Source organism: Syngnathus acus, chromosome 11, assembly GCF_901709675.1.
Source record: "Syngnathus acus chromosome 11, fSynAcu1.2, whole genome shotgun sequence".
Lineage (NCBI taxonomy): Eukaryota > Metazoa > Chordata > Actinopteri > Syngnathiformes > Syngnathidae > Syngnathus > Syngnathus acus.
Window position 1 is genome coordinate 8,314,488 of NC_051096.1, and position 26,885 is coordinate 8,341,372.

Here is a 26,885-nt window from a genome sequence, read left to right on the forward strand (position 1 = left end):
GGCGATCAGTCAAGATGAGCTGCACTTCGGTGCCACTAGAGGGCGCCCACCACCCCATCAGCCATAATCTCATGTGAATTCAAAAGCATTCATATGCATTTATTGGTCGCCATTTGTCCACACTAAAAACGGCTAGAGGCGTAAAAACAACCAAAAATAAAAAGGTTATCAATAGGACAGTTCTACTCGTGCTGAATTGTCTTGTGAGGACACGGCACATACTAGTATTTTTAGTATATTCAGATCCAGAAAACGATTATGATCTCGGATTTTACAATTGTATTCATCTTGATTCTTCTTCTCTTTCACAGCAGCTTGCAGCCAAAAAATGAGGCCGTCGTACTTCAGACATGCCACAGAAGCGTGTTTCGACACATCAGACCAAACCCAGAATGCTTTGGCAGACCAGAGCTCCAAACACTTTTCCCCATCCACTCCATATTCATACAGTCACCAGAAAACAGTCTTATTTGTCTTTCTTTTAGCTGTCTTCTCTCTATGAAGTTCCTTTTTATGGAGAAATGGCACCAAACACACATAACATCTGCCACAATGTCTGTCTTTTGTCTAAATTGTACTTTATTTTCTTTTAAAGACATATTTTAAAACAGCAACTGTAGAGAATAAATAAGGAAACATTATGCTTTTTTAACTTCCTTACATTTATGTCATTTAAAAACTCTATAATAAGGATATTCATTGTCTTGAAGGAATGAGTCCTCTTAATTCTTCAAATAAATAAAAACAAATCACATCCCCCCCCCCATCAAATTTATGACCAAATAAATTAAACGTAAAAAAAAAACAAGATAGAAAAAATCCCAACCCCTTTTTTTCCACTTTGTAAAGTTGAAAAGTAGTGGCAGCAGAAGAAGATTTAGATTTTGACTCATCCCTCTAGCCCCGCCCTCTCCCAACCAAGGTATTTACAGTGTGAGGAAACCCATTCAATTCTCTTCCATCATCTTAATTTAAGTATAAATAATCAAACTACTTCTACATAACAAAATTACCAGTGGTAATGATACAGAATATATTTTCTTTTCCCTCCCGACTGTGTAGAGCCGACCTTCTAGATCACAAATCACACTATACAGCAGGACCCTGTTCAGTAGAATCACATAAGTGATATGCTCTTCTTTTTTTTTTTAAACATGTAGATTAGAAGTTGTTGCTGACAGAATATGTACATCATATAAATGAATCCAGCTATGGAATGATAGGAACTCTTGGAGCGCTTCTGATATTGTAGTATTTGTGGCTGGATGATATTACTGCAGTTAGTCGTGTTTTGGTATTTTGGGTGTATTTTTAAATCATGTCATACTGTCTTTTTTTTCTCTCTGTGTGTGTGCGTGTGTGTGTAAAGTGTTGCTCCTATGTGCTATTATGGTTGGTCAAACAACCAAACAAGGCTGGGACATCCCGAGGTGGTTTTTCTTGATTGAACTCCTAAATTGTCCTAGAGGCAAAACGAGAGAGAAAAGACAAAGTCTTTAAAGCAACATGAGATACGTACAAATTCATATTTTCTTGTTTTGTTTGTTTGTTTGTTTAACTGCAATCAATAAGCACTGCTTGTAATGACACTGCAGGGGAGTGTCACTATTCAATTGGAGTGTCCATGCAAGTCAAACAGCGGCAGTCATTGTGCTGCAAGTGAATGCACATTTGGACAAAAGTAGCTTTTCATCTCTTTAGGCAGGCAAATTAATTGAGAACATGCACAGTAGGAATTCTGGTGGGCACTCACTCCAATGTTTGCCCAAATCTTATGGATGAAAAAGGTTGCCTATTTGCGTAGTCCTATAATCATCATCATCATCATCTCCTACTTTGACAACAACTTGCATCTTGCCGGTGATTTGCAGATACACTGTGAGCATGATGTAGATTACAAATTTCAGAGGAACACATTGATGGAAAATTGTCGATATGTTTTTGGTCCCCAGAATTCCTAAAGAGGAATACGTTTCCTCCGCCATCAGCACATGTCACAGGAACCTAACGGATTAACCCGAACCTTTTTAGACTAACGTCTCCAAAATCGATACCCAATTAATATTACATCGACGTTTACACTCCAAATTTCACTTGGTCTCACACCCACACAAACACACACACACCTACCGTCATAAACAAACGTTGTCCTCTCCCCTATTTATGTATTTCAATGTGCTCATTACATTTCCAGTGTCACAAACAACAACCAAAGTTCAGGCACAAAGTCACATGAAATTCAGTTACAACCAAACAAAAACCCCTCAGGAAAACTACCACACCATCCAACTAAACAAAGGGAAAGTGTAAGAATGATAATCATGACAGATTACCAAATAAAAAAAAGGTGAAGGATAGAACTCTATTAAGTTCATATTTATTTGACAATTTGGTTTGTTTAAAAAAAAAAAAGAAGCATGTCATGATTATCAGTGACTTACAAATGCTGAGGTCAAGTGACTTTTTATCGATCAGTGTTTGCAAGGATTGAAACCACGACAAAATAATAAGAGGAAACTCACAACGCACCAAACACAGTTGACGGTTGCCACAGTAACCCGCCATGCAGTTGAGCATGGTGAATCAAGGCAACGGCCCCCAAAAAAAAAATTGCTAATGGCAACCATCACAGGCAATATCGCCACAGCAACCAACACAGGCCAATTAACTTACGACGCAGTGAGAAGGAAGGGGGAGCTTTTAGCGCTCGCTAAGCAACCGTAGCCATAGCGACGCACGTCTCCACGATTTATGTATGTAGACGGCGGGCGGGCGGGCGGGCGGACGGGCGGGACAGACGCTCTTGAGAGTGGTGTGAGGATTTTGTTTCAGGAAAAATGGCATATGGCACAGCACAAAAACAATAAATGAAAGGTCAACGAAAAATTCATGACTGACAGCAGTTGCATTGTGATCTACAGGAGATTTGATTATTCCAATACTAGAAAACATTCAAACCGATGCCTGCCTGCCTGCCTGCGTGGCTGCCTGCCTGCGTGGCTGCCTGCCTGCGTGGCTGCCTTCCTGCGTGGCTGCCTGCCTGCGTGGCTGCCTGCCTGCCTGCCTGCCTGCCTGCCTGCCTGCCTGGCTGCCTGCCTGCCTGCCTGCCTGCGTGGCTGCCTGCCTGCGTGGCTGCCTGCCTGCGTGGCTGCCTGCCTGCGTGGCTGCCTGCCTGCGTGGCTGCCTGCCTGCGTGGCTGCCTGCCTGCAATGTATCCATCCATAGAAGTGCTGCGCCGCATTCAAGTTAATCTACTGTGGATTACTGACATGTTCACATGGAGATTGGCCACTTTAGAAGAACTGAGCTCTCGTTTACACTGGCTGAATGGCTGTCTGTCTGGCTAATCTTAGTAGCTGTCTGTCTGTCTGTCTGTCTGTCTGTCTGTGCCATATTCTACTTGGAAGCTCACCTCCTTCAGTAAGGTCTGTTAGCATCCTTGGGCCTTTTCAGTTGCACCTTCAGTCTCTTCATGCCTATCTGGAAGCCATTCATGGCTTGGATGGCAGTCTGAGCACTGGATGGATTGTCAAAACTCACAAAGCCTGAGGAGAATAGAAACAATCAATCATTGATGAAGTAGAAATTAAAATAGCAGCTTGCACAAGTATGGCAAATTGGGATGTTCATTTTGTCAAAGTAGGTTGAAAGTTGTTGTTTTTTCCCACAGAGAGAAAAATCTGACTTTGGGCTGTCACTTCAGCCTTCGTCAAAGCTGCTCACCACTTCCTAAAAACAGCTCATCAGGTCGGGAAAGCTTCAAAATAACGTTCCCCAACAGCAGCGTGCACACAAAATTATTATTATTAGGACATACTGTGTATGCTTTGTGACATTTCTTTTTTTCATGTCAAATATGTGCTTTGGCTCCGACCGAGATAGCGTACGAAGCAACCTGCGTCCAGAATCATCTTTTTGTCTTTCTTTCTAAATACCACACGGCTGACAATTATCATAACAATAATCGTGATCAGCAAAGGCTCCAGCTCACCGAAGCATTTGCTTTGGTTGGTGGCACGGTCGACAAAGACCTTGGCTGAGATGACATTTCCAAAGGGCAAGAACATTTGCAAGATCTCAGAGTCGGTGAACTCCTGAGGCAGGTGGTAGATGAAGATGTTGCAACCTTCGGGACCTTTGCACAAAGAGAAAAAAGAGATCTTTCTCACTCCATATAGCCTCATGCTACAAATGCTACATTGTACCATTGTAATCATGATGTACCAAAGCAAGGTACATACTACTAAAAGCTGATCAAGTCAAGAAGCGATAAAGCAGCCGCACTGCACTGCACTGCATGGCTGTTTGCACACTGATAACCTCTAATCTAAATTCTGCCAAATGACGTGTTGGACAACACGCCTGCGGTGATTTCACATTCAAAGACTTTTTTGTTGTTGGGTTTTTTTCCTACCTTCACGTTGTTGTAGCTGCTGCGGCTGCTGTGGCTGCTGAGCTACCAGGGTGGGCTGGTGGGGGAACGGCTGCCCCACCAGGCTGTAGGCAGCAGGATAGGTGGCTGACAAAAGATTATTGCACAAGAACAATAATCAAATAAAAAACATCTCACTGACATGTTTTGAAGGGACATGGCGATTTATGTACATTCCGATTTTTTTATATCGATTTGATTTCGATGACTCCATGATGAAAGCTGCCAACCGTCTGGCAGTAAAGTAACAAAGTTGTGAATACTATCTGAAGAAATTCAGTAAGATGTACGTAGATAAGAATACAAATAGTGCCCAAAGAATACGAAATATGTTCAAGCAATCGGGCTGCTTAATCATGCAGAAGAGAAAAAACATCTTTGCATTTTAAATGGCGCGTCGTGATCCGAAATTCCATTTTTTCTTGATATGACTACAACACAGTGGACAGGTTTTTGTTTTTACGGAGGATTGAGTTTGAACACTTGCTTGAATATGATTCCTTGTGCACAAATAGCAATTATAAGAGAGAGAATGACCATTTGGATGTCGACTTGAAACCGTCGCTGGAAATGGGGCGCAGGTCTTTGATGACGTTACGTAAGAGGTTTTTGTATTCAGGTCACGTATCCTGCGTAAAATGGAACGGCGAGCCAGAATGTTGATTTTGAATATTTGGCTAGGGAGGAATATAGTGTCGTACACTTGAAATCCATCAATGACTTTTTTTGAATGAGGAATGTATTCCTTTAATAATGAAGGAAATGCTGTGAGTGAATGAATGATTACTCTTTGTGCTGCTGCCTCATTCTGAAAATGGCACTTGCCATCATTACGGAGTGAGTGCGCCTCACCTGTATAGTGCTGCATGCCTGTGTAAGCTTGCTGCAGGGGGTCCAGCACAGGACTCTGAGCTGTGACACAAAAACATCATCGGTCGCTTCATTTCATTTGCTCACAATTGCAAAGACTGGAATACCAGGGTCGTGCCGATGGACGGCGGGATACCTTGATAGGCGTGGACCCCGTTGGTGTACAGGGCCTCGGTTGCCGATTGGCCATTGGGTGGCGCTGCCACGGAGGGGTAGCTGCTCACTGCGATGGGTGGAGGCAGAGCAGGAACAGGTGTGGCCGCAATGGAGGGTGGAGTGCTGGTACCTGCACAGGAAATCATATCGAATTGAAACACATTGACTGAGATCAATCATGAAATCGCCCATTGGTCCGATTTCAAGTCGTCTTAATGGGATCATCTGACAACAAAATGGCCTCGTCAAACATGAATCGATATCGGCTCGGCGCAACTTGGATGTCATTTTACATATCCTAAAAGAGTGGACATGGTCAATGAGACGAGAAATGGCGTCTCTTGTTACGTTACCTGAGGAGGGAGTGATGGATGCGATGGGTGTGGCGATGATGCTGCTGGGGTTGAGGGCAGCCAGCTGTTGCATCTGAACGGCCGCCACCGTGGCAACGGGAGAAAGGTAGGCGGACTGGGCAACCAGTGCCTGCTGCTGCATCAACTGGGGGTTCCAAAAAACATCGCATGAAGCGAAAGCTTCTTTCTTTCTTTCTTTCTTTCTTTCTTTCTTTCTTTCTTTCTTTCTTTCTTTCTTTCTTTCTTTCTTTCTTTCTTTCTTTCTTTCTTTCTTTCTTTCTTTCTTTCTTTTCTCATTCCAAAGCGAGCATTGCTGACGGACGGCTCTTGTATCGGCTCCGGCTGTCGCTCGCAAACTTTGATTCTTTGGAAAGTGTGAAAAGAAACCGTTTCTCACAGCTTGCGTGTAGGCGTTGTAGGCCCCGAGGTGCAGGGTCATGGGACTGATGACTCCCAACTGAGAGGCCACCTGCTGCATTCGCCGAAGTCCCCGCTCCTTCTCCGAATCGGCAAACTTAACGACCAGACTGGACGAAGCTCCCTAAAGGGAAAGGAAGAAAAATCCAAACGGGCTGCGAGGCAAAAGGTCCAACGTGCGAGTGTGTACAAGACTCACTGGTAGAGTGCGGCTCCCGTGCAGAGCGTTGATAGCAGCCTGGGCCTCCACGTTGTTCTGGAACTTTACAAATGCGCACCCTAGACGAGAGGACGCAGCAGCATCATAGCGTGGCCTGGCGCACGCTGGATGCGTCCGTTTCAAAATACATTTGGCGCCACCTTTAATTCCGTAACCTTGGTGTCATGAAACATGGTCCAGGAAGCCAGCATTCATTGCTTCATCAATCACAAGCCGTAAAGCGCCGCCGGCCGGCGTCATTAGCAATGAGCCATCAAACCTATTGCGCCATTAGTCATGCCTCAGGCAACAGACTAACAGGCAGGAAAGAAAACCTGCCGTCTATGTTTGAACTGTCGTCACACTTTGATTGACATGGCAAATATCATTCGCGTTGTTACCCACAATAGTCATGCGAGGGCAAAGAGATGCCATCCATTTATTTCAACCCAAGGCATATCAGATTGAGCATTTATGCCTTTTGCGAGAGCTCGAGTTTCTTACTTGCTCTGCAATTCGGGTGAGAGGTTGGTTACCTTTGCTGGTACCGTCGGGCCCGCGGAGCACCGTGCACTCCTCGATGCTGCCAAAGGGTTCAAACATCTTTCTGACATCGGGGTCCGTCTGCTGCTTTCCCAGCATGCCCACAAACAGCTTCCTGTCTTCTAAGGAGGAAGGAGCGTATCGACAGGAGACAGATATAACACAGTCATATGATTAGGTAATAACAGTTGGAGCTAGGGATAGCGAATGAGAAAAGATGCCGATCAAACTATTTGATTTACAAAATAAAAAGAATTTGTTTCATTGTATTATTGTGTGCAGTTGTAACTCACTTGTTCGGCATTATTAGATAGGATGACATCATCGTCATTCCCGTATTACCATCAATTCCAAAATGAAAATTGGAATAAAAGCAGACAAGCGTGCCTCAAATCGAGGCCGTCTGCTACACTTCAATTCACCAGCAGAGTGCAGTAACGCAAATGCACATCCAAACAGACTAACAGCAGCATCTGGCAGTGGCTCTTGACGGAAAATATTCCTCCACTTATGGCCCAGTCTGTGATGTCATCTTCTCATTTCCCACCAGGCTTGTACTCCTCAGCTGCCATTGTTTATGTACACTACGTGAAATTGGATTTCATACTGTGAAAACGCTTACGAGAGAGCGAACAAAATGCACCGCCAGCCACACTATTTTCAGCTGTGGCCGTAACGTGACAGTGAGTCGGCATGAGGACAAGCTGAAAGTGAAGCAAATGAATGAAATACAGCTGTTGCTCACAACCGATAACATGTTGGGGGGGGGGGGGGGGGGGGGTTCCATCAAAATGCCAAAAATAGCGACCTAAGTGTGTGTGTGTGTGTGTTGTGGGTGGGTGGACTCAGGTGTCGCTTACCCCCTCTACTCTCACTGTCTGCTGGCTTCACCTGGATGGGACGGTTCATCTGTAAACATACACATGGATGCACATGATGCAGTCAGTCAATTGTTTTTTCCCAAACGTCAAATGATTTTGTATTGATCAAAATATATTATAATATTGTAATCATTTATTATTATGGCTGTAGATGGAGATTTTTTTGAAAAGGGTAAATAGAGGAAAAACCTCAACATGTACCTCCGTAATGGTTTCAATCCCAGTTGACATATTGGACGTTATTAGGTGTACCTAATGAAGTGTTCCCATGTGTGCAATAGCACTATGGAAGGCTCTTCCGCTTTACCTTCCCTCGAGTGACTCTCTCTCAGAATCCACTCTAATCCCAAATCTATGGCTCCTTCCGTCCCGATCGCGTCAAAACCAGGAAAAGCACACCCGCCCACACAGGGATCGGGCAAGTGATGAGATTAAGAACACTCGCCGGCTAATCTGGATTACAGGAGCATGCGGCATCACACCATAGCCAAGATATTCTCAGCCTGACAGAGGCAAAGATGAAGCGTGCCGGCCGGGTGATAGGGCGGGCCCGGGCGGGCGGGGCAGAGGACGTGGAAATGAAAGATTGAGGCAAAAGGGGGTTAGCACAACAACACGGGATTAAACTTCCTTTTCATCAACTGACAAGCTGCTGAAATGATCCCCCCCCCCCCCCTCCACAATTGCCTTCTATTTTATTTAGCCTAGCACTATATGAAATTGCACACATGAGTGTCTTTCAAATATGAAGAGCGCACAGAGGGGGGGGGACGTTGTGCAAAAAAGGAAAAGAAGAAAACCAGTAAGGGGGGTTAAATGCAGACTGAGGGATAGAATGGAGCATTTGGAGAGAGACAAGGCAGGAGGATGCATGTAACAGGGTGCCACTCTGTTAACTGTGTCTTAATGAAGGTCTTAATTATGGAGCTGGTGACATTTCAGCCACTCACTGATCTTGTGTCACTGATTAATCGGCTGTGATCGGTCACCGGGAGACACTATTGATCGCTCTGGGCCTCCAGTTCCTGCATGCACAACTGCTCTTGATGCCACGTTGAAATAACGCAAACACCTGCTGCAAAGGGGGCTCCTCGCCGAGGGGGGTCCCATTGATTGCACCAATTAGTGGGGACGGGGAAAGTTGCTGTAGTGTTGGGGACGCTCTTAAAATCATACAGCAATTACTCAAACAAACGTTGTTATTGTTCATCTTTGCTAAACTGGACACTTTCTTAGACCTTTTGGATTGACCTCTGCAGGGCGATTGCTATTTTTATAGTCAATAAATCGATGTCATGAAATGATTGTTTGGGAGTACACCTGCCATTGTGGCCTGCGTATTTATCCCAGGCCCATCTGAATAGTCACAGACGGACGGATGTGGTGAATTCCAATCAAGCGACATGCAGCAATGTCGTTGTTGTTGTCGTTGGGATCTTAAAAGCCTGGACCAATTGTCTCCTTGCCCGCTGTTTGCTCGGACATCAATTACGGCCCAATCCGTTTGCGCTGCGTCACAGGACATTACAGTAATATGTGGAAATACTGGTGGCTGCCATCGTTACCGCGCCGCAGTCCGTAGAGAGAAAACATTTCTACTGTCTATATGCTGATGAAGAGAAGATCAGACTAGTTTTCTTAACAAACATTCATCCTCTTCTATAAGAGCATAAAAGTCATCTGGACCTTGTTTGTATCATTACCATTGCTAATATGAAAAGGATTCTAGCAACAAACAAAAAAAAGGATGGTGAAATGGGATCCGATTTGTACAACATCATCATCATCATCAGCTCCAGTGTCATGTTTGAACGACGGCGCTGGCCAACAAAGACAAACAGCCAAAGATAAGGGGCGGCACAGCAGATGGCCCCGCTCGATAGAAATCCAAATACACCAGAAGAACAACAGCGAGAAGTAGAGGCCGTAGAGGCCGTCGAGGCCCAGCCACTCCAGATCGGCACGGCAACCGGCCCCCGGGCTCCGATGACTACCTCTCGCGTATTGGCCATCGCCATGACAACACCTGCCGCGAGGACCACCGGCCGAGCAGGTAAACAGCACGCGCGGGAGATGAGAGGCAAACAAACGAAAGCGGACAAAGGGTGTTTATGGGTCGGGAGTCAGGAGATGCGATGGGGGGATTAGATTGGAAGGAAGGAAGGAAGGAAGGAAGGAAGGAAGGAAGGAAGGAAGGAAGGAAGGAAGGAAGGAAGGAAGGAAGGAAGGAAGGAAGGAAGGAAGGAAGGAAGGAAGGAAGGAAGGAAGGAAGGAAAAAAAAAAAAGAACGGCATGAGAGGCAGAAGCGGACACATTTGCGCCTGTTGAATGTTAGCCTTGAGAGCAGAGCTCCCTCGGAGCCTTCATCACTGACACATTTTACAAGCTTTTCCCTCCTCCTGTTGCTAGTTCGCCCCCCGCCCTTCCGTCCGCTGCACGGCTTGTTTACAAAAATCTTGTGCAGAGACCTCATCAATATTAGGCGGCGCGCGACACACACAATGATGTTCATCAATCGCAGGGATAAACAAACATCTTCTCCTGGCATAAGTGCACACACGTGACACAAGCGACATCCTCTTTCTGCCCTGCGCAGGCCTATTCAAATACGCGGCCCAGAGTGGCTGAATTGAATTGCATTCAAGAGATGCAGAGGGTGTCTTTGCTTGCAACATTTCAACAATTCCTACACCACCATTTTGAAGCGTGGCTGGCTAGTGGTGTTATAAAAAAAAAAAAAAAAGTAGTGGCAAAATACTGGGGGGAAAAAAGCGTAAAATTGCCGATTCTCAATTGTGTATGTCTATATCATAGTTTCTGATGAGCAAATCTTGTAATAATAATATGAATAAAATATACTATCATCTCCTGGGGTGGAGATGATATGAATAGTGCCATTTTTCTTGCCTTTCTATTACAAGGAGAGCAATGAGAATGTCACTTCTTTCCACCTGGGTCGCATCTTTCTCGCCTTCAATTTTGCTTCAGAATGACGAACATATCCGTGGATCTCCTTCAAGAACATTTACAGCGCGGAGGCAGACTTCGTTTAGAGGGGTGGGGCCGTGGGGCACAAAGACAATTTCCCTTTTTCTTTCTGCCCTCCCTCCCAATCCACTCGGCTCCATCACATAGCAGCGCTGGCCATTGCATCGTGCGGGGTCGCTTAGCAACCTGGCATCCCTTGTCCCAGCTGTCTCCAGGCAACGAGACCTGCGACCATAATCAACCTGCCACCTCCCCCTTCCTCCCTGCTCGCTTCCGCTCCTGTCTCTGCTGCCTTTGCGTCTCCATCAACACACTCCAGGGAGAAAGAAAGAAAGAAAGAAAGAAAGAAAGACAAGGCACAGGTGGAAATTGATATATTCACATGTGAAAATACAAATGTAAAGGTGATAAACACACAGTGGGACAGTGGAAGGTCGGACAAAAGCTTGGAATAAAGCATGGAAGACATGAAAGTGCTCAGTTATTGTTCTGCTCACACACACACACGCACGCACGCACGCACAAGCACACACACACACACACACACACACACACACACACACACACACACACACACACACACAAAGTGGTACCATAAATCGGATTCTGTGACAAACTCCAGACATCAGCCACACTGACAGCTCGTCAGTGCACAGCTCGATAATATTCAATCACTCGATTGAGTCTGGAGCGACAGAGCTGCTGCAGCACCAGCGTGGCTAATGCACATCAACATTCCAAATCACATCACAATCAAAGACCAGTGCTTTTTAAAGTCATACAGCGGGCAAAGATCCACCACTTTCATGTTATATACGCACGTAGATATCATATACCCAGTAGCTATGCCATGTCTACCTTTCTATTCAAATGACATCACGCTGCACAAGTTCTTCCCCTTTTGATGTTTTCACAGGTGTAATATGCTCAAAGCGGGTCCCTGCACAGATATGGTCTTCCGATTTTTTGCCCATTGGCAATCAACGTTTGATGAGGTGTGTTTATAATGTTTTGGACTTGAAGCACCACTCCGCATGCATTGTGGGTGGCAAAGTGGGACAGCCAGCATCGAAGCCATCTAGCAGATGGCGCTGCACCTAAATGCTTGAATATGCTCTTAAAATGGCATTTGGAAATCCAACAATTCAGACAGATGGATTGTTTGCCCTTGGTGGAGGTCTGTGCGCTACTTTTTCTCGTTGTGTCTTGTTCTCCGTTTGATTTTTGAGGACATTTGACACTCGTGTGCCCTTACTGCACTTTCAACATTATTCGTATGAACGGTGCCATCCGAATAAAACGGTCAGCCGTGACCACGCCCACGACGGCGTAGCCCCTCCCTCTTTCAGATCTCTGTGAAATGACCAATACACCGGTGTTATCCAAGCCACCTCTGCAGAGAGTTCCGCCGTGGGCTGTTCACGATTTATGTTGTTGATGAAAATGCAGACCTTCACTGTATGCCGCCGGCAAAATATTGACCCTTTATGTCAATTTGCATTATTTCCTACAAGGAAAAAAAAAATCTTTTTGACATCCAAACAGATTGTGCTCCACCGTTCATTTTGAGTTTACCGCTGGAAAATAATTTCCTTCATCAAAGAAAACGATGGTCCCTTCAGACTGTTAAATATTCATGTCAGCTGCTGTTTGACACGACTCAGCGGAGCAGAGAGGGAACACAAGCGAGTGTTGGACACGTTTCCCTCCCTCGTACAGTATGCGAGCGAGTCCAGATAAGTCTGCTCGTTTTCAAATTGGACCTTGTTGATGCCACCGTAACTCCGGCGTGCAATGCGCGCACACTTTCGATGAGCAGCCTGATGCCAAAGTTCCAAGAGCCCAACACATCCATCCCCCTTCCACTTTTGTGCATGTGCACACAATCAAACAAGCCCCCAGCCACCAAACACACTATTTCCCAGTAACAGATGTCTGTATTTAAGCTGATAAACACACTCCCCCCCAGCCGTCACCCATATTGCAAGCCGCTGTTCATTTGGTTTCATCCTTTCTAGCATGTAGCCCACCTAAAGCCCCATTGTGTGCCCAATTTCACTTGAATTCACAGCCTTCATAAATCTACTCAGCATTCAGCTTTATAGTCACTGCAGAGTGACAAGTGACCTTTTTCCCTGCCTTGTCTTTCAATCACCTACTAAGGAGCTCATGTGTGAGCAAAGGATGATCAGCACAAAACCTTTCTGTATTTCAAGTGAAATATTGGATATAAAAAAACTGGTTGTTAAAATGCATACTATGGATTTTTGACCAGCCCCCCAACCTCTTCCTTTGTCATCCTAACCCCAAAATCCTCATGGCATCAAAAGAGTGTGCTATAATTAGCCATTTCTTTTAGACTATTGATAAACCCCCCCCCCCTCTCCTTGTCTGGATGCTTACGGGTGACTACGTGTCACAATTAGTCACACGTTCCACTCGGATGAACGGCACCAACACACTCACACAAGACATCGCATAATGCAAGCTCCATGTATGAATGAGCAAAGAGACGCAGACACAAAAGCAATACATCCCTCATTCAAGTGTGTTAGTGTGAACACCTGCCCACCTTCCCTTCCCTTCCCTTCCCTTCCCTTGCCTTCCCCCATGGCACATACAAACACACACACACACACACACACGTTCTCGGGCTTTTTCACGTGATTAAATAGTGATTGCATTTCAAATCAAGAGCGGGGCAAATATTAATTCAGCTAAGTGACTTTTGATGAAGGGCAATATACGGCCGTTTCGAATGGAGCGGAGATGAGACCACGCGTGTCGCCGGGCGGGCGAGCGAGCGAGCGGCTCGCTCAACAGTGACAAATGGCATCACTGTTCCATAATGGCTTCTCTTAACGTACGATCAACGTATGTTTGCGCGCTGACAAGCCACATAATGAGTGCGCAAATAGGGGTCTGGAAAGGGGCGGTGCCTCCCCACTCTCGGGCCTCTCACCTGAAATTTTACACAAAGCCAGGTGCTGTTGTTTGCCATCTGTCAACTTTTTTTTCTGCTCATGTAGGCCTTTGCTGGGTCTCTAATGATACTTAAGACACCACGGTATTAAAAAAAAAACAAAAAAAGAAGAACAGCTTGGAAACATAGCTCACAGTGTCTGGTCAATATTCTTTTTCTGCTTCTCCTCAGTCGTGTAATTGCATTCATGTTTTGTTTTGTTTTGTCCATGGGATGCCGGAGTCCATTATTCTTAGGCGGTGTAGGTGCTATTATATGACAATTACGCCACAGCTGGGAGCAGGAGCAGGGAGGCCTGGCCTATGTGGAGCTAATAAGATGCTTTTGTGTCTTTCGAAGCACATACAAAAGGGGGGAGTGAACATAGAAGCATGTTCCCCATAGTTTAGAGGTAAGAGATTTTGGGCTGACTGGTAGAGTAGAAAGATAGACGAGTCGGGGGGGGGGGGGATTTTAGCCATGGGACCTGCTGATCCCTTCAAGAGGTCAGGAAGGGTCACACTACTGTCACGCTAACAATGAGATTAGTTTTGTCACAACCAGCTTTGTTCAAATGTCCCCAAAATAGGCAATGGCATGCCTTTACAATAACATGATGACATTTTACCCAGTTTGCCATCGAAAACATTCATCAAATGAAAACGATTTTTGTATTTCTATTTTTGCTATTTTTCGTAGATGATAAAGAATATATGGCCGTGTTTATCTGTCTACATGTGTTGCACCACCATTTCTGTTCAAATAACTTCACTGAAATTATAGCGTGTCAATGGTATGTTAGCATTAAGCTAGTTTGGTTTGACAGTCTATTTCCCAAGGCATCAGTGTATACAGCATTAGTGAAGCAGAAAATGATCATGGTATTTGAATGGAGTCATCAGCTTTTGGTTGAAGAGGAGGAAATGTTGAAAAAAGAAGTGAGGGAGGTCAATTGCCACCAAAATAACAAAAAAGGAAATGGCTGGGGGGGGAGTTACAAAGTCTTGTTAGTAAAAGAGGAAACGACGGCAAGTTGGGTGCGCACTCAGTGGCAGTCATCCCTCGCCTTGTCGCCTGATCTCTCCTATAGGGGCTTATTATAGAGACGTGGCTGTCATGTCATATTTGGCTCTGGAGATGTTGGCACACCTGCTGCCTGGCTATGCTACTTGGATTCCAATTGGGAAAGAGGTGCCACGTTGAAAGACACACACATGAAAGCGGCCGAATGAGACAAACGTAAGCCTCGTGGTGCCGACGTGTGGCAAATTGAAACAGAAGAGGGAGAGCAGTTTCCTTTGCCCTATGATTGGAGCGGATCTGCTAAAGGGGAAGTTGGGGCGTGCGAGTCTAACTTGGTTTTCCCCGTTGCGTCACTCGGAGACTGTCTGAGCCTTTTTTGGGTTTGGTTTACGTGTATCTGAAAAAAAAGACAAAGGCGGCGGCGGCGGCGGCGGCAGCAGCAGCGGCAGCGGCAGCAGCAGCACTCACCCCTGGCAGCGTCTTCTGCTCGTGCAGTGCATTCTGGGCTTTTAGAGCCGACTCACGTGCGCAGTACGTCAGGAAGGCGCATCCTGGAAATCAGCACAAGTAGATCAGCAAATGTTAAACTCGTGCCATTTGAATGTCAAATTTGCGTGCTATTCAATGTGTAATGTCAGTAGCGGGCGTGTCATGTTATACGGATTGGATGGGCTTACTGTAGCTTAGGTCGTCATCATCGGATGACTTTTTGCTTTAGCAATTCTATTATGATCAGTACAATACAATCGAAAAACGAGATTGGAAAAAGCTTCTTGCTGGCATTTTCCACATACGGTACATAAAATGGACGATGATAATAATAATAATAAACACACAGAAAAAAATAAAATAGAGGTGTGTATTTTTCCCTGAAAAAAAATCTGTTCGATTTTATTATTAGATCCAGAAGATTCTCCTGAAATGAGTCAAATGGTCCAGAGTATGTCTAGATAAGATGACAAATTAGAATTCAAGGCAGCTAAGGGCTCTTGTGCAAGCCCTGATTGATTGATTGATTGATTGGTTGAATGCCTATGTCCACATAAAATAAGGCGAGCAGCTAGAAGAAAGAGCAAAATAACAGTACGAGAACCACTGGTTGGATTACAAACAAATGCTCTTTTTTTTTTTTATATATATAAAGCCATTGGATGTGAATGTATGTGCTCCCTCATCATACAAAACGGCCTTCATTAACCTTTTAGGGCTCCCACCAATCATGAATATGTAAATATATGCAGAGGAGGTGTCATATGGTGTTGGGGGACCGATAGCACCTGGCCTGCAAGTCTCCCGAGTGACTGATGCTTTATATGAATTCATACTGAGATTTGCATTTGAAATGACAGCCAGGATAATCATTAACCTAACAGCTTTAGCCTGTCTTTCAGAACAGGTGGATAATATACTTAACGGCGGCGGCGGCGGCGGCAGTGCTGTCTAGGTTGGATCGCACAAACCTGTTGATATTTCATAATACAATCCTGCTCACTATTAAGAGACCTCGTAAAGGGGTCCGTAAACTGTGGCCGCATGTGACTCCTTCATCCTCCTGGTGTGACTTTGGTTAAAAAAAAAAAGTGTTTCGTTTGCATTTAAATTTGTTGATTTTCTACAATTGAAGATTATAGTGGAAAATAATGCTAATGAAAAAAAAGAGAGCTTACAATTGTGTCTGAAAGATTCTAAAGATTTTACACCAAAAATATCTACAAATGCCAAGCACTGACCTTGAAAAGTTATTCTAATTCAATTCTGCTTGTTGCATACAGTCATGCAAATCATCCTGATCATTTCTAAATAAGTGGGGCAAAATCATTTTGAGTAAACACCTGAGCATGATGCAAGGGGGGGGGGGGTTCTATAATACAATAGGTGTTGAATGAATACATTTCTAACAATATTATCTGTGATTTTTTCAAATGGCATATTAGGTGTACCCAATGTTGTGCTCTGGGTAGTATCTCGTCCAAATAGAAAGTGACATGTCAGCTAAGCCCGGAGAAAGTAACTCTATACACACACGAGTGGAATGGCTCCCTTACCTTTGTGCATCCCAGTGTATTTGTCCTTTATCACTGTCAGCTCATAAATCTTGCCAAATTGCTCAAAAATGGGCTTCAGGTCCTTCTCCTCCAGGTTTCGGGGTATTTGCCCAATGAAGAGCTTGATTGCGTCAGGCTCCTTCATTGAGAGTCTGTGGAAGAGCAAGAAAGACACAAACACTGAGCCCAGGCTGCCTGCGTGGCTGCGTGGCTGCCTGCCTGCCTGCCTGCCTGCGTGGCTGCGTGGCTGCCTGCCTGCGTGGCTGCCTGCCTGCGTGGCTGCCTGCCTGCGTGGCTGCCTGCCTGCCTGGCTGCCTGCCTTGCCTGCCTTGCCTGCCTTGCCTGCCTGCCTGCCTGCCTGCCTGCCTGCCTGCCTGCCTGCCTGCCTGCCTGCCTGCCTGCCTGCCTGCCTGCCTGCCTGCCTGCCTGCCTGCCTGCCTGCCTGCCTGCCTGCCTGCCTGCCTGCCTGCCTGCCTGCCTGCCTGCCTGCCTGCCTGCCTGCCCGTGGGCTTCATTTCACACTGCACAGGAGGTGCAAACAGGAGGCTGGCCATGGAGGTGCAGATGGGAGAATTCACTCCAAAGCCGTTGTAAACCCTACTGCCATTCTGGGAGTCTCTGGAGAATGACTTCATACGCAATTTCATAAAAAATGGAACAATCAACACATCATGGACGGCGGGTAAACATAATAAATATATCTATATAGCAGTGACAACCATTTTATGGTGGCTCCCTCCATTTCCAGGGGCTCTTATTACTCACTGGACAAATATTGTATACCACAGAGTTCTCGTTATGATGTTGGATACTATCCCAATCTTTTGGGAGCATACATAAAGACATTTGCTGATGCGTTATTGCCAAATGTATGGACAGAGAATGTCAAATGATTGTAGGAAGGCTCATATCAACACATTTGCGTGTAAATATGACATTTAGACCTACAACAAGTGTTATTTGTGTTCTATTTGCATATATCCATACAGAAGATGTCAGTTATGAACATTTGGAATCCATACTGATAGTATACGCCCGTTCATGTTCACAGATGGTGATGTCTATGTAATAATAATGACAACATTTAATCCCTTACTCAACATGACGGTGTGTGTGTGTGTGTGTGCGTGTGTATGTGTCACCACAGCTGGAGAGTCTTTGTCAAGAGAAAACGATAAGAACAACGACTTCATTTAACACGTTTCCCACTAAATTGAGAGCTATCTATCAATAAGAAAGAGTTGCAAATCCTACCTGTGGTGCTGCTCTTGGCAAAGAATGGAGGAAAACAGTGGACGCCTGGCTGCCTGCCTGCGTGGCTGCCTGCCTGCCTGCCTGCCTGGCTGGCTGTCTTCCGCCTCGGACTTGTTCAGTCTCAACGATTCAGTTCATTGGACTTGTGGTGGCTCTTGAAATGCTTTTTGAAAGCAGATTTAACAAGGCTTCATTCGGAAAGGAGCGAGCGAGCGAGCGAGCGAGTTTTGCCTCCTTTAACGTGACGCTCCCGAGATTTTTCTTTTCTTTCCTCAGACAAAAATCCCCCAAATGTTTCGCCGACCCGACCGACGTGAATGTGTTGGATATTTCGGCTTCCTTCAGTGGAGCGCAGGGAATTGTCAGTCTGTTGGTTCTCCAGTCCTATCTATCCTCTGAGCGTGTGTTTATGTGCGTGTGTGAGCGTGTGTGTGCGTGTGTGTGTGTGTGTGTGTGTGTATGTGTGTGTATATGTGTGTGTACTCCTTTGACGTCGTAAGCCGGTGTCTCCCTCCCTGTCCATCTCGCTCCATCCTTCCAGTGGGCGGGGCCAGTCAACCGTCAGGGACCGTCACGAAATGACTGGCAATTATTATTATTTCGATGCTGCGCTTAAAACCTTCGGTCCTCTTTTCTTTATTGGAAGGAATGACATTTATTCTCGCCTACTTAGATTTGCACAGTATTGGTGACATCCAACACTCGATGGGCAAATGAAATCAAAGAGGCTTCACGTTGAAAAATAATGTTTTTTTGATCGATACTCCAAAAAGAGTCAGAACAAACAGATATGAATTATTCCAGAAAGCGTTGAATGTTGAATATAGGTCCAACCAGCCATCCTGGGGCAATTCCAGAATTGGGGGTAAATAATCGGAGTACAAGATGTTACTGAACGCATGTAGCCGTCCAAACTATGGAGGAAAAAAGGGAGCTACATGACTCAGCTGAAATGACATAATCAAGCTCATTGTTCAGACCATGAGGTGGACGGACTTAAGCACTTTTTTTTTATTTTGAATGCTTCGAGTCATAATCACTGGCACAGCTTTTCTTTTACAAGTCAATCACCTAAATTGTCCTACAATTCTGGAATGGCCCATGTCTGAACAATCTGCGTCATACAAGCGTAAATTTGATGTGCCAATGTCAAGAAAACATTTGTTTCCATACACGCATGCAGCTCTTCGCTTCACCTTTCACTATGCACTTAAGGACGCTCCCTGACATCCAGCTACGCAAATCCGTCTTTTGTTTGGTGCTGGAACTGAACTGGCCGTGGTGCTGAAAGGCTCCAACAACTTCTCGCCCTCGTCGTCCCCAATGCAGTGTGACAGCAAAGAACGCTTTGTATCCGTTCGTAGGATGATGAAAAGACAAAGTTGTGATTTGATATGTCTTTTCACACACACAAGGCCTAAATGCAATGTGGCTCCATGTAAACAAAGAAGCCACATGACTGCAGGCTGCGCACGGCCGACATGCGCACAGCGACGCCTCACACTCGCACACAGTCACGATCTGAACCATCTCATGGATCCAAGGGCGATCCTGCATTTGCCACAAGGGAACACGTCGATCGACTGCTCTTTAACGCTGAGACCGCCATCTGCCATTGCTCCCTAAATCCTCATAAGCCTGCACGAGGCTAAAGCATTTGAATCCTCCCATCAGGACGTGATTGAGGAAGGAAACAAAGCACTGGACGTGGTTTGTGTCACGGAAACAATCGGTCCATTTTTTTTCCACAACCTGCAACGTCATCTGGTGACGAAAAGCTGCTTGTCACCTTGTGTATTATGACTGGGGGATATCAAAATGATCCAAAGTACAAGTTGAAGAGATGCAGAATTCCATTCATTTCATTTTCTGACCGCGAGGGTCGGGGGAAATACAAATTTGCAATTTATATATATGTGTATATATACATATATATATAATTTCTTTTATTTTCTTTTAAACAAGTGGATAAAATAGGTCATTAAATCACCATTTCTATACATAGTAACACCCACTCCTTGATTTCAGTACACGCAACAACAACAAAAAAATCACTTTGATTCAATTGCTGACAGGACAAGTGACGCAATAAGATGGAAGCTTACAGGTTGCGGATTGAAAGAGGAAGCACTCCAGTGCCGCTGACACACACCTGCATCAGGGAAGATGTTCCAAAAAGGCTTCCCATCACATGTGACACTTCAAAGTGTGGCTGTGCTGTGCTGTGCTGTGGGGCCCTGAGGATGAAAATAGGAGGGGAGGAAGGCTGATGAAACAGGAAATAGGTATTCAAGCAGGATCAAATGGAGCCATGCAACACAGAATCAGGCTTCTATTATTCCTCACACAGGATAGACGATGGGACACCGCTTGATCACATCATTGCACAAACAACAAAGGATGGAAATGATCACACTGTAAAAAAGCCTCCCCTTTTCCCTCCTCCACGTTACGAGAGCTCATGAAGGCTACAGCGCGCGACAGCCATTACTTTTAAATGATCAGTTCATCAATGAAAAACATTAATAGTACTATCGTGATCAAAGTAGGATGCTATTGGTTCGATCAAGTGCATAGAAGCTTGTATTTATGCTTCGTACAAATGTTTCTTGGGCTTTGTAATGTGTATTCATTCCTTTTTTGTCGTTGTACACTATCATGAAGATGAAAATTAGACAAATGATCAGCTTTTATTGATTTTATGAAATAGGAAGGAGGCCAACTTTGTTTTCTTGGTCATCAAAGACTGGCTGAAGGAAAATGTTTCTGTGGTTTGACTTCAGTCGAAATGTTTTGTGCATTATATTTTTAAGCTAGTAGCTGAACTAAGTATTTAGTTTAGCTGAAACATCATTTTAGTTGACATTCATTCTTTCAAGCTAAAAGGCATCTTGAATTTCGATTTTGTCCCACTGTTTATTAGTAGCAAGCAGAAGCAGAATGCTCATGCTACCATTGATTGCAAGAGATGCCAAATTGAAGAATGGCACGAGCCTATTTTTGGGTCGTTTTCTCTTTGAAAGTTGAAGGTTTAAAACGTGACATGAGAACCGAGAATGGCGTTTAAGCAGAAACAACACCGTATTTCAAAATCAAATGTTTATTCAACCGTACAAATAAAGTGAAAGTGAAGCATCTTCGATCTCCTTCCCAAACGTCAGCGCTTCAGCTTCTCGACGCAGCAAAAGGATAACGGAGAGACCATCGCTTCACGACTATAAACGTCAGCGTTCCAACGGTGAAATAGCTGCTAACGTGAATTGTAGGAGGAACACAACCTGTCAAGAAAATGTTCATTCCCAAAAGGGAACTCTCCAACGGGTGCTTTAAGATGGATGGTGTGAATGAAATCAACTTGAAAACAAATGGCAGATGCAAAGGTGAAGCACTGAACACGTACTTTTGACACTCTCCTGGCTAAAGATACGTTCGGTGGCTACCAGCGCATGCATGCGCGCTTTGCATGCGCGCACACACTGAACCGCCCCGCCCCGCCCGATCAAACACTGATGAGTGATTTATACATAATTACGGGGGAAAAAAACTCCAAAAGTGTGAAAGGAAAAAGTACATATCCACCTTTTATTTTCGGTCATCTTCTGTCTTCAGCACTCTTCTGGGAGCTTCTGCCTTTTGGAGTCTGTAGTTGTCATTCTTTCTCAGTCTTTGTTATTTCAGATTTGGACAGTGTTTTTGCTTCATCGGCACTAATTTAGCGTCTGAGTGATTTTGCCCTTCGGCCTTTTCACATTTGACCTCCCACTGCAGGTAAGGAACCTTAGTCCAGTCAGTAGCGTGGGGGTGGGAAGGGTCTTTTGGGAGCAAACATGGGACCGGGATATAGTCCTCCCCTGGGAACGGGTCGCTTGCCCCTTAGTCTCGGATCAGGCCCCAGAAAATTAGGAAACGGTGGACGTGGGGGACCCCTGGGAAACGGGGGTTGACCGGGCCGGGGAACCCGATGGAGAAGTCGCATGCCGGGGGGACGCATCGGGAAATGGGGCGGCGGCGGCCGCCGCCTGGGCGCAAAGTGAGGATGAGGGGGGCTCCGTCTCTGGTTGTTAAAAGAATCCAGTGAGGAAGAGGCAAAGCGCCCCCCCCTGCCTCTGAGGAGGGTATGTTGAGGGCTGCCCCCCCGTGGGTAGAAAGGGGCCTCGGGGCGCTCGTAAGGGCTGTTCTGAAAGCCAGGGCCCCCTTGGGCTTGGATATCATCTTGGTAATCCTCGTGCTCTTGTGGGTAACGCATGTCGTCTGGAGTTGAGCCCTGCTCGTCGTACAATGATTCATCTGAATGAAAGGCTGACTTGTGTCCGTGATCGTGGACCACCATCCCGGGGAAACCTCGACTCGGTTCCGCTTGGGTCATGTCCGCGTGGGGCGCCGCCTGCTGTTCGGCGGGAGTCGCCAAAACTGCTTGGAGGGGGGGAGGGGGAGGTAACTTGGGGACAGGAGGAAGGAGGTTTTTGAAGAAATCGGAGGCTTGTTGAAAGCCTTTGGATTCTGTCCTTGCTTGTGCTTGGTACTCAAATGTTTGGTTACAAGCCGGCATGGAAACATTGTAGCCCGCGGGCTGCTGCAAGCCCCCCTCATCGTACCAAGCCCTATCGGCCATCCCCTGAAAGGCCTGTGCGCCGCCGCCTGCGGCTCCGTCTCCTCCACCTTGAGTCGGCCCATATCGTGCGACGGGATCTGACGTATTGTTCTCAGCGTACGGGTACGTTTGGTACAGTTGCCCGTTCTCAGCCGCACCCGGCTGTAAGTGGCCTCGTCGGGTGGCGCTCTGAGGAGTATTTTCCCGGAAAGCGAACGGAGCCGGCATCCCGCTCTCTGGGTTTGCGCCTAAAGACCTCGGGAGCCCCAACGTCACGTCCATAACCTCATCTTGGGTGGGGGTGCCTCCGCCTTCGTCACGCACCGGTGTTCCGCCCTGCGCGTCGGTTCCTCTTACTGGGCTCAAGTTATCCGCCCGATTGGGGAGGTGAAGGGCGAAACTAAGGTCAAAGTTGCTAAAAGCAGGATTGCCATGAAGGAAGTTGTGAATTTTGGATTCTAAACTGTCTGCTTTAGCAACGTCTGCCGTTCCTGCTGTCGGGGGCGTTTCTCCGAGTGCTTCCAGCGGCGGGGCAGCGGTCGGCATTTCGGGGACGTCTGACGGCGTGGAGGGCGCCGGCGTAGCAGAGTGGAAGGGAGTGGAACTCGGATTGGGAGCTGCTGAAGCTGATGTGAATGAGGGTAAGGGAGAAGGCTCGCCTGTACGCAAGGGTTCTTCCGGGTCATTTTCAGCGGGGCTGCTCAGAAGAGAAGTGATGCCTGATGACGGACGGCGGCACACAATCAGTGTCAAAATCCATCAAATGAGCCCATTGTTGTCAAAGGGAAAATAAGCTCACCGGCAAGGCCACCTTGGGCTTGGACTTTAGTCAGAGCATTAAGGAGCTCGGCGGGACTCATGTCCACCTGCGCCAGTATGTCCACCAACGCGGTGGCATCGTCGGAGGAGGGAGCTAACGTCTCAGCTGATGAGCAGTGGCTCTCCACTGGTGCTCCTGCATTACAACAAAGGACAGACTCGTAACGACTCTTTTCAAGAAATTCCGATGTCATGAAATAGTGGATCGTTCAAAGTCAAAGCAAAGGTGCTGTAAATTGTGACCATCTGTATGCAGTCTCCTCACCTGTGTTTTTCATGGCTGCGTTAAAACTGTTGAGGATAGAGCCGATTTTACCCAGGTCAATATTTTCCAGACTTCCAGATGCGGCATCCGATGAGGCGCGCTGCTCTGCTGCTACTGATGGCTCGGTCTTTTTGCTAACGGGATTAGACACCTCCAATTTTGGCCCAGAGCTCTTCGCTTGCTCCTCAACTGTGGAAGGGAAGAAAAAAAAAAAAAAGACCGAAACCAAGATGCATACGGATCAGCTCAAGATGACAAAGCATTTTTAAAAGAATCCATGTTTTCGTGCTCACCTATGATGCTTCCGCTGACTATTTCGTCATCAGACAGCTCCATGTCCTCCACTTCCCGGTTAACGTTATCGTCGCCGCCGCCACTGCCACTATTGGGCACTCGTTTTGGGGAATCCCCAATCGAAGACAGAGGACTTGGGGCCGGAGGTTCCGTTTCGTCATCCAAAGCCGAGGTGTCCGTATCTGGATGAGGCTTGGCCACTTCCAGGTCGTGGAAAGGAGATTCGGAGCCCGTTGGAGATGGCGCATCCGCAGAGGGTGAGGGAATAGGCGAATCGTCCAGGTCTGGTAAGGTCGCTTTGAGGTTGTCCAGCTTGCGTTTCAGGTGGTTCACTCGGTTAGCAAACGTCTGGTAGGCCTGGAAGGAAGGACGGAAGGAAGGAAGGAAGGAAGGAAGGAAGGAAGGAAGGAAGGAAGGAAGGAAGGAAGGAAGGAAGGAAGGGAAGGAAGGAAGGAAGGAAGGAAGGAAGGAAGGAAGGAAGGAAGGAAGGAAGGAAGGAAGGAAGGAAGGAAGGAAGGAAGGAAGGAAGGAAGGAAGGAAGGAAGGAAGGAAGGAAGGAAGGGACATTTCCATGGATGGATCCATTAAGAACACGGAAGAGCCAAACAGGAATGTTATCAAGCATTCAACTTACATTGGCAACAATCTTGACCTCTTTGTACTGCATCTCATAGAAGATATCGGCATTGCTCAGGGCTTCCAGAAGGAGCGGCCCCGTTTTATTTTGTTTGTCAAAGAACTTGACAAACTCTTGGAGCTGTGTATTGCCTTCTTCAAAGTCCCGGGAGAACTTCTTTCCTCCTGCCTTATCTGAAAGGAAAGGATCAATGTCATACCAAAGCGTTGGGCCTGGGTGGGGCTGGATGAAATGATAGCGGAATCATTTTGGGACCTTTCAGCTTCTTGAGGGTTTCAGAACTGCAGATGTCAACCCTCATGGCTGCCAATTGCTTTTCTCTAAGGTCCACATCCTCTAGAGACCTCTTGTATTGAGACAGTTGCTCAATGAAGGACTGAGGCTTGAAGAAACAGAGGACGTTTGAAACGAAAAAAAATGTATTTGAAGTCATGCTTGTTTGCCTTCAAGATGAGTCATTTCGCTCCAGTCTTACCACAAATTCTGCAACAATCTTGGACTGGATATCTGCCTTGGACTCAACTGGAGCTTGAATCGAATTCAAATTCATAACCATTAGGAAGTCATGCAGCTACTAAAGTCAAGAAATCCCACTGGTGAGATGATGCTTACTTTTTTGCTCCACGGGTGTCACAGGCGGGGTCTCCTCTTTGACTAAGATGCCCCTGAGCTCAGCAATGGCAGCATCTGTATAGACGCTTCTCTCCTGCCAGATGGTCAGTATCCTCTGCACCGATTTCACCACCTTTGCGTCACCTTCTTGTCTGCACGACCACAAACAAAAGGAAGGCCAGATTCTCATCATATTCACAAGACACTAAACCGGTTCGTGAAATTGGTCGAGAAATTCGTATCTTTCTTCCTTTATCTATGCCAACTGACGTAAATAGTTTCAGGACGAACAAATAAATGCTCGTCCGCTAGATACAACATCTCGAATGGCGGCGTTGTGCTGAATTCATCAGGCCCAGATTGACTTACTTGATCAGCACAAACGCCTCAGGGAGCACATCGGCAAATGAAGTACGGTAGACCAGAGCATTTTTCCTTTTGCAGTTCTGAATGACATCGTTGGCGAGGTAAAACAGGTTGAGCTTGTGTGCTGTGTTAGCTGTTGGAGAAGAAAGAACAAAAAATCTGAAGCGGAGGAAACTCCATGTGATGTTCATAACCATGCCTGTTCATAAGCATGACGAATGACTGAGAAAATAGTCCTTATTAATGCACAGAATAATAACAACATTCTATTTAGCTCAGTCGATAAGAGCAGGTATGTTTTCAAACGTCATACTTTGCTACATTTTTATACTGCTATTGGCGTGTAATACCAGCAAATATGGGACAACCATTTCACATGTTCTCCGCGGATACAGAAGTGGCAAGCGAAGCAATAGTCAAGTGCATAAGTCGGTGCTTCACGATCAACTCAAGCGTTACTTTGGAAACGGCTAAGCTAAGAGCAACGTAAATTCGTCTTTCGAAATGAGTTAGCACAGTACTCCAAATACATTTTACGATTTAGACTGATAAACGTGAGTCTCCCACCGATCATCAACGTCTTGAGGTCAAAAGAAAACAACACTTACATTTCTTCAAACACTTGATCCACTGTCGCACGATCATGTTGTGGTACTTCTTGTACTCGATACACCACGTTGACAGCCCTTGAATGGAATCCATTGTATTCGTCACATTTAGTAACTTTGTATCCAGCACAGCCTCAAATGAGGCACCAGAATTGCGCACTCTTCCAGCTTCCATGTCGAGAGTTCCTTGTTTTACGTTGTCCTCATCAAAACGCACTCAACTTAGCTATAGCTAGCACTAGCTTCACCGGCTAGCTTACCGTTGCACAGACTCGGTCGCTGTGTGCGGCCATCGCCATGTTACGATCTCGTAAATATTTAGTAATTCCCTTTCTGCGTCCAGTAATAACACGCTATTGACGCGTGAATGAAAGCAACAATGAGTATCAATTCAATTAAAAATGAAGGGCGATTTCGTGCAAGGCAGAACTTCGTAGGACTGTGAAGTGACAAATTCCGCGTTCCTAGTCGGAAGAAGCGAATGAGACACCTCAGGCGGATATCCGTTTGTTTACATCCGGATTCAGGCGGATATGCACTTGTTTACTTCCGGATTCCTGGCACATAACG

General features: G+C 46.0%; 2 protein-coding genes across 5 annotated transcripts; both read right to left on the reverse strand.

Moving 5' to 3' along the window:
• Nucleotides 1-559: 559 nt before the first annotated feature.
• Nucleotides 560-21,786, reverse strand: celf3a (cugbp, Elav-like family member 3a). Of its 4 annotated transcripts, none has more exons than XM_037264756.1 (15): nucleotides 21,703-21,786; nucleotides 20,229-20,360; nucleotides 16,870-17,021; nucleotides 15,293-15,375; nucleotides 7,831-7,879; nucleotides 6,964-7,089; nucleotides 6,428-6,507; nucleotides 6,209-6,352; nucleotides 5,812-5,956; nucleotides 5,439-5,588; nucleotides 5,285-5,344; nucleotides 4,415-4,519; nucleotides 3,992-4,135; nucleotides 3,413-3,545; nucleotides 567-1,462 (listed from the first exon to the last, which is right to left on the reverse strand). In XM_037264756.1, exons 1-14 carry the CDS (start codon nucleotides 21,717-21,719, stop codon nucleotides 3,418-3,420), a joined length of 1,515 nt encoding a protein of 504 aa, XP_037120651.1. In that variant the 5' UTR covers nucleotides 21,720-21,786; the 3' UTR covers nucleotides 567-1,462; nucleotides 3,413-3,417. The 4 variants fall into 4 exon arrangements, with proteins under 4 accessions (XP_037120652.1, XP_037120651.1, XP_037120649.1 ...); XM_037264754.1 differs by having other exon boundaries at nucleotides 6,964-7,092; XM_037264755.1 differs by lacking the exon at nucleotides 567-1,462 and adding an exon at nucleotides 2,784-2,802 and having other exon boundaries at nucleotides 6,964-7,092.
• Nucleotides 21,208-26,786, reverse strand: rprd2a (regulation of nuclear pre-mRNA domain containing 2a). Its single transcript, XM_037264753.1, has 10 exons — nucleotides 26,316-26,786; nucleotides 25,711-25,840; nucleotides 25,342-25,493; nucleotides 25,205-25,257; nucleotides 24,985-25,111; nucleotides 24,727-24,902; nucleotides 24,092-24,449; nucleotides 23,799-23,987; nucleotides 23,514-23,669; nucleotides 21,208-23,433 (listed from the first exon to the last, which is right to left on the reverse strand). The coding sequence occupies exons 1-10, from the start codon at nucleotides 26,488-26,490 to the stop codon at nucleotides 21,911-21,913; spliced, it is 3,039 nt and encodes a 1,012-aa protein (XP_037120648.1). The 5' UTR covers nucleotides 26,491-26,786; the 3' UTR covers nucleotides 21,208-21,910.
• Nucleotides 26,787-26,885: the final 99 nt, after the last annotated feature.

Bases quoted from the DNA above. Each gene is read 5' to 3' on its own strand.
- celf3a (XM_037264754.1), bottom strand. The intron at 15,376-16,869 runs GTAAGGGAGCCA...GCTGATTTCCAG, and splicing joins ATACACTGGGATGCACAAAG to GATGCGCCTTCCTGACGTAC. The intron at 7,093-7,830 runs GTAAGCGACACC...CTTCCTCCTTAG, and splicing joins AGACAGTGAGAGTAGAGGGG to AAGACAGGAAGCTGTTTGTG.
- rprd2a (XM_037264753.1), bottom strand. From the start codon at position 26,490: ATGGAAGCTGGAAGAGTGCGCAATTCTGGTGCCTCATTTGAGGCTGTG. The intron at 25,258-25,341 runs GTAAGCATCATC...ATTCGATTCAAG, and splicing joins GACACCCGTGGAGCAAAAAA to CTCCAGTTGAGTCCAAGGCA. The intron at 23,434-23,513 runs GTGAGCTTATTT...GTCCGTCATCAG, and splicing joins AGCCCAAGGTGGCCTTGCCG to GCATCACTTCTCTTCTGAGC.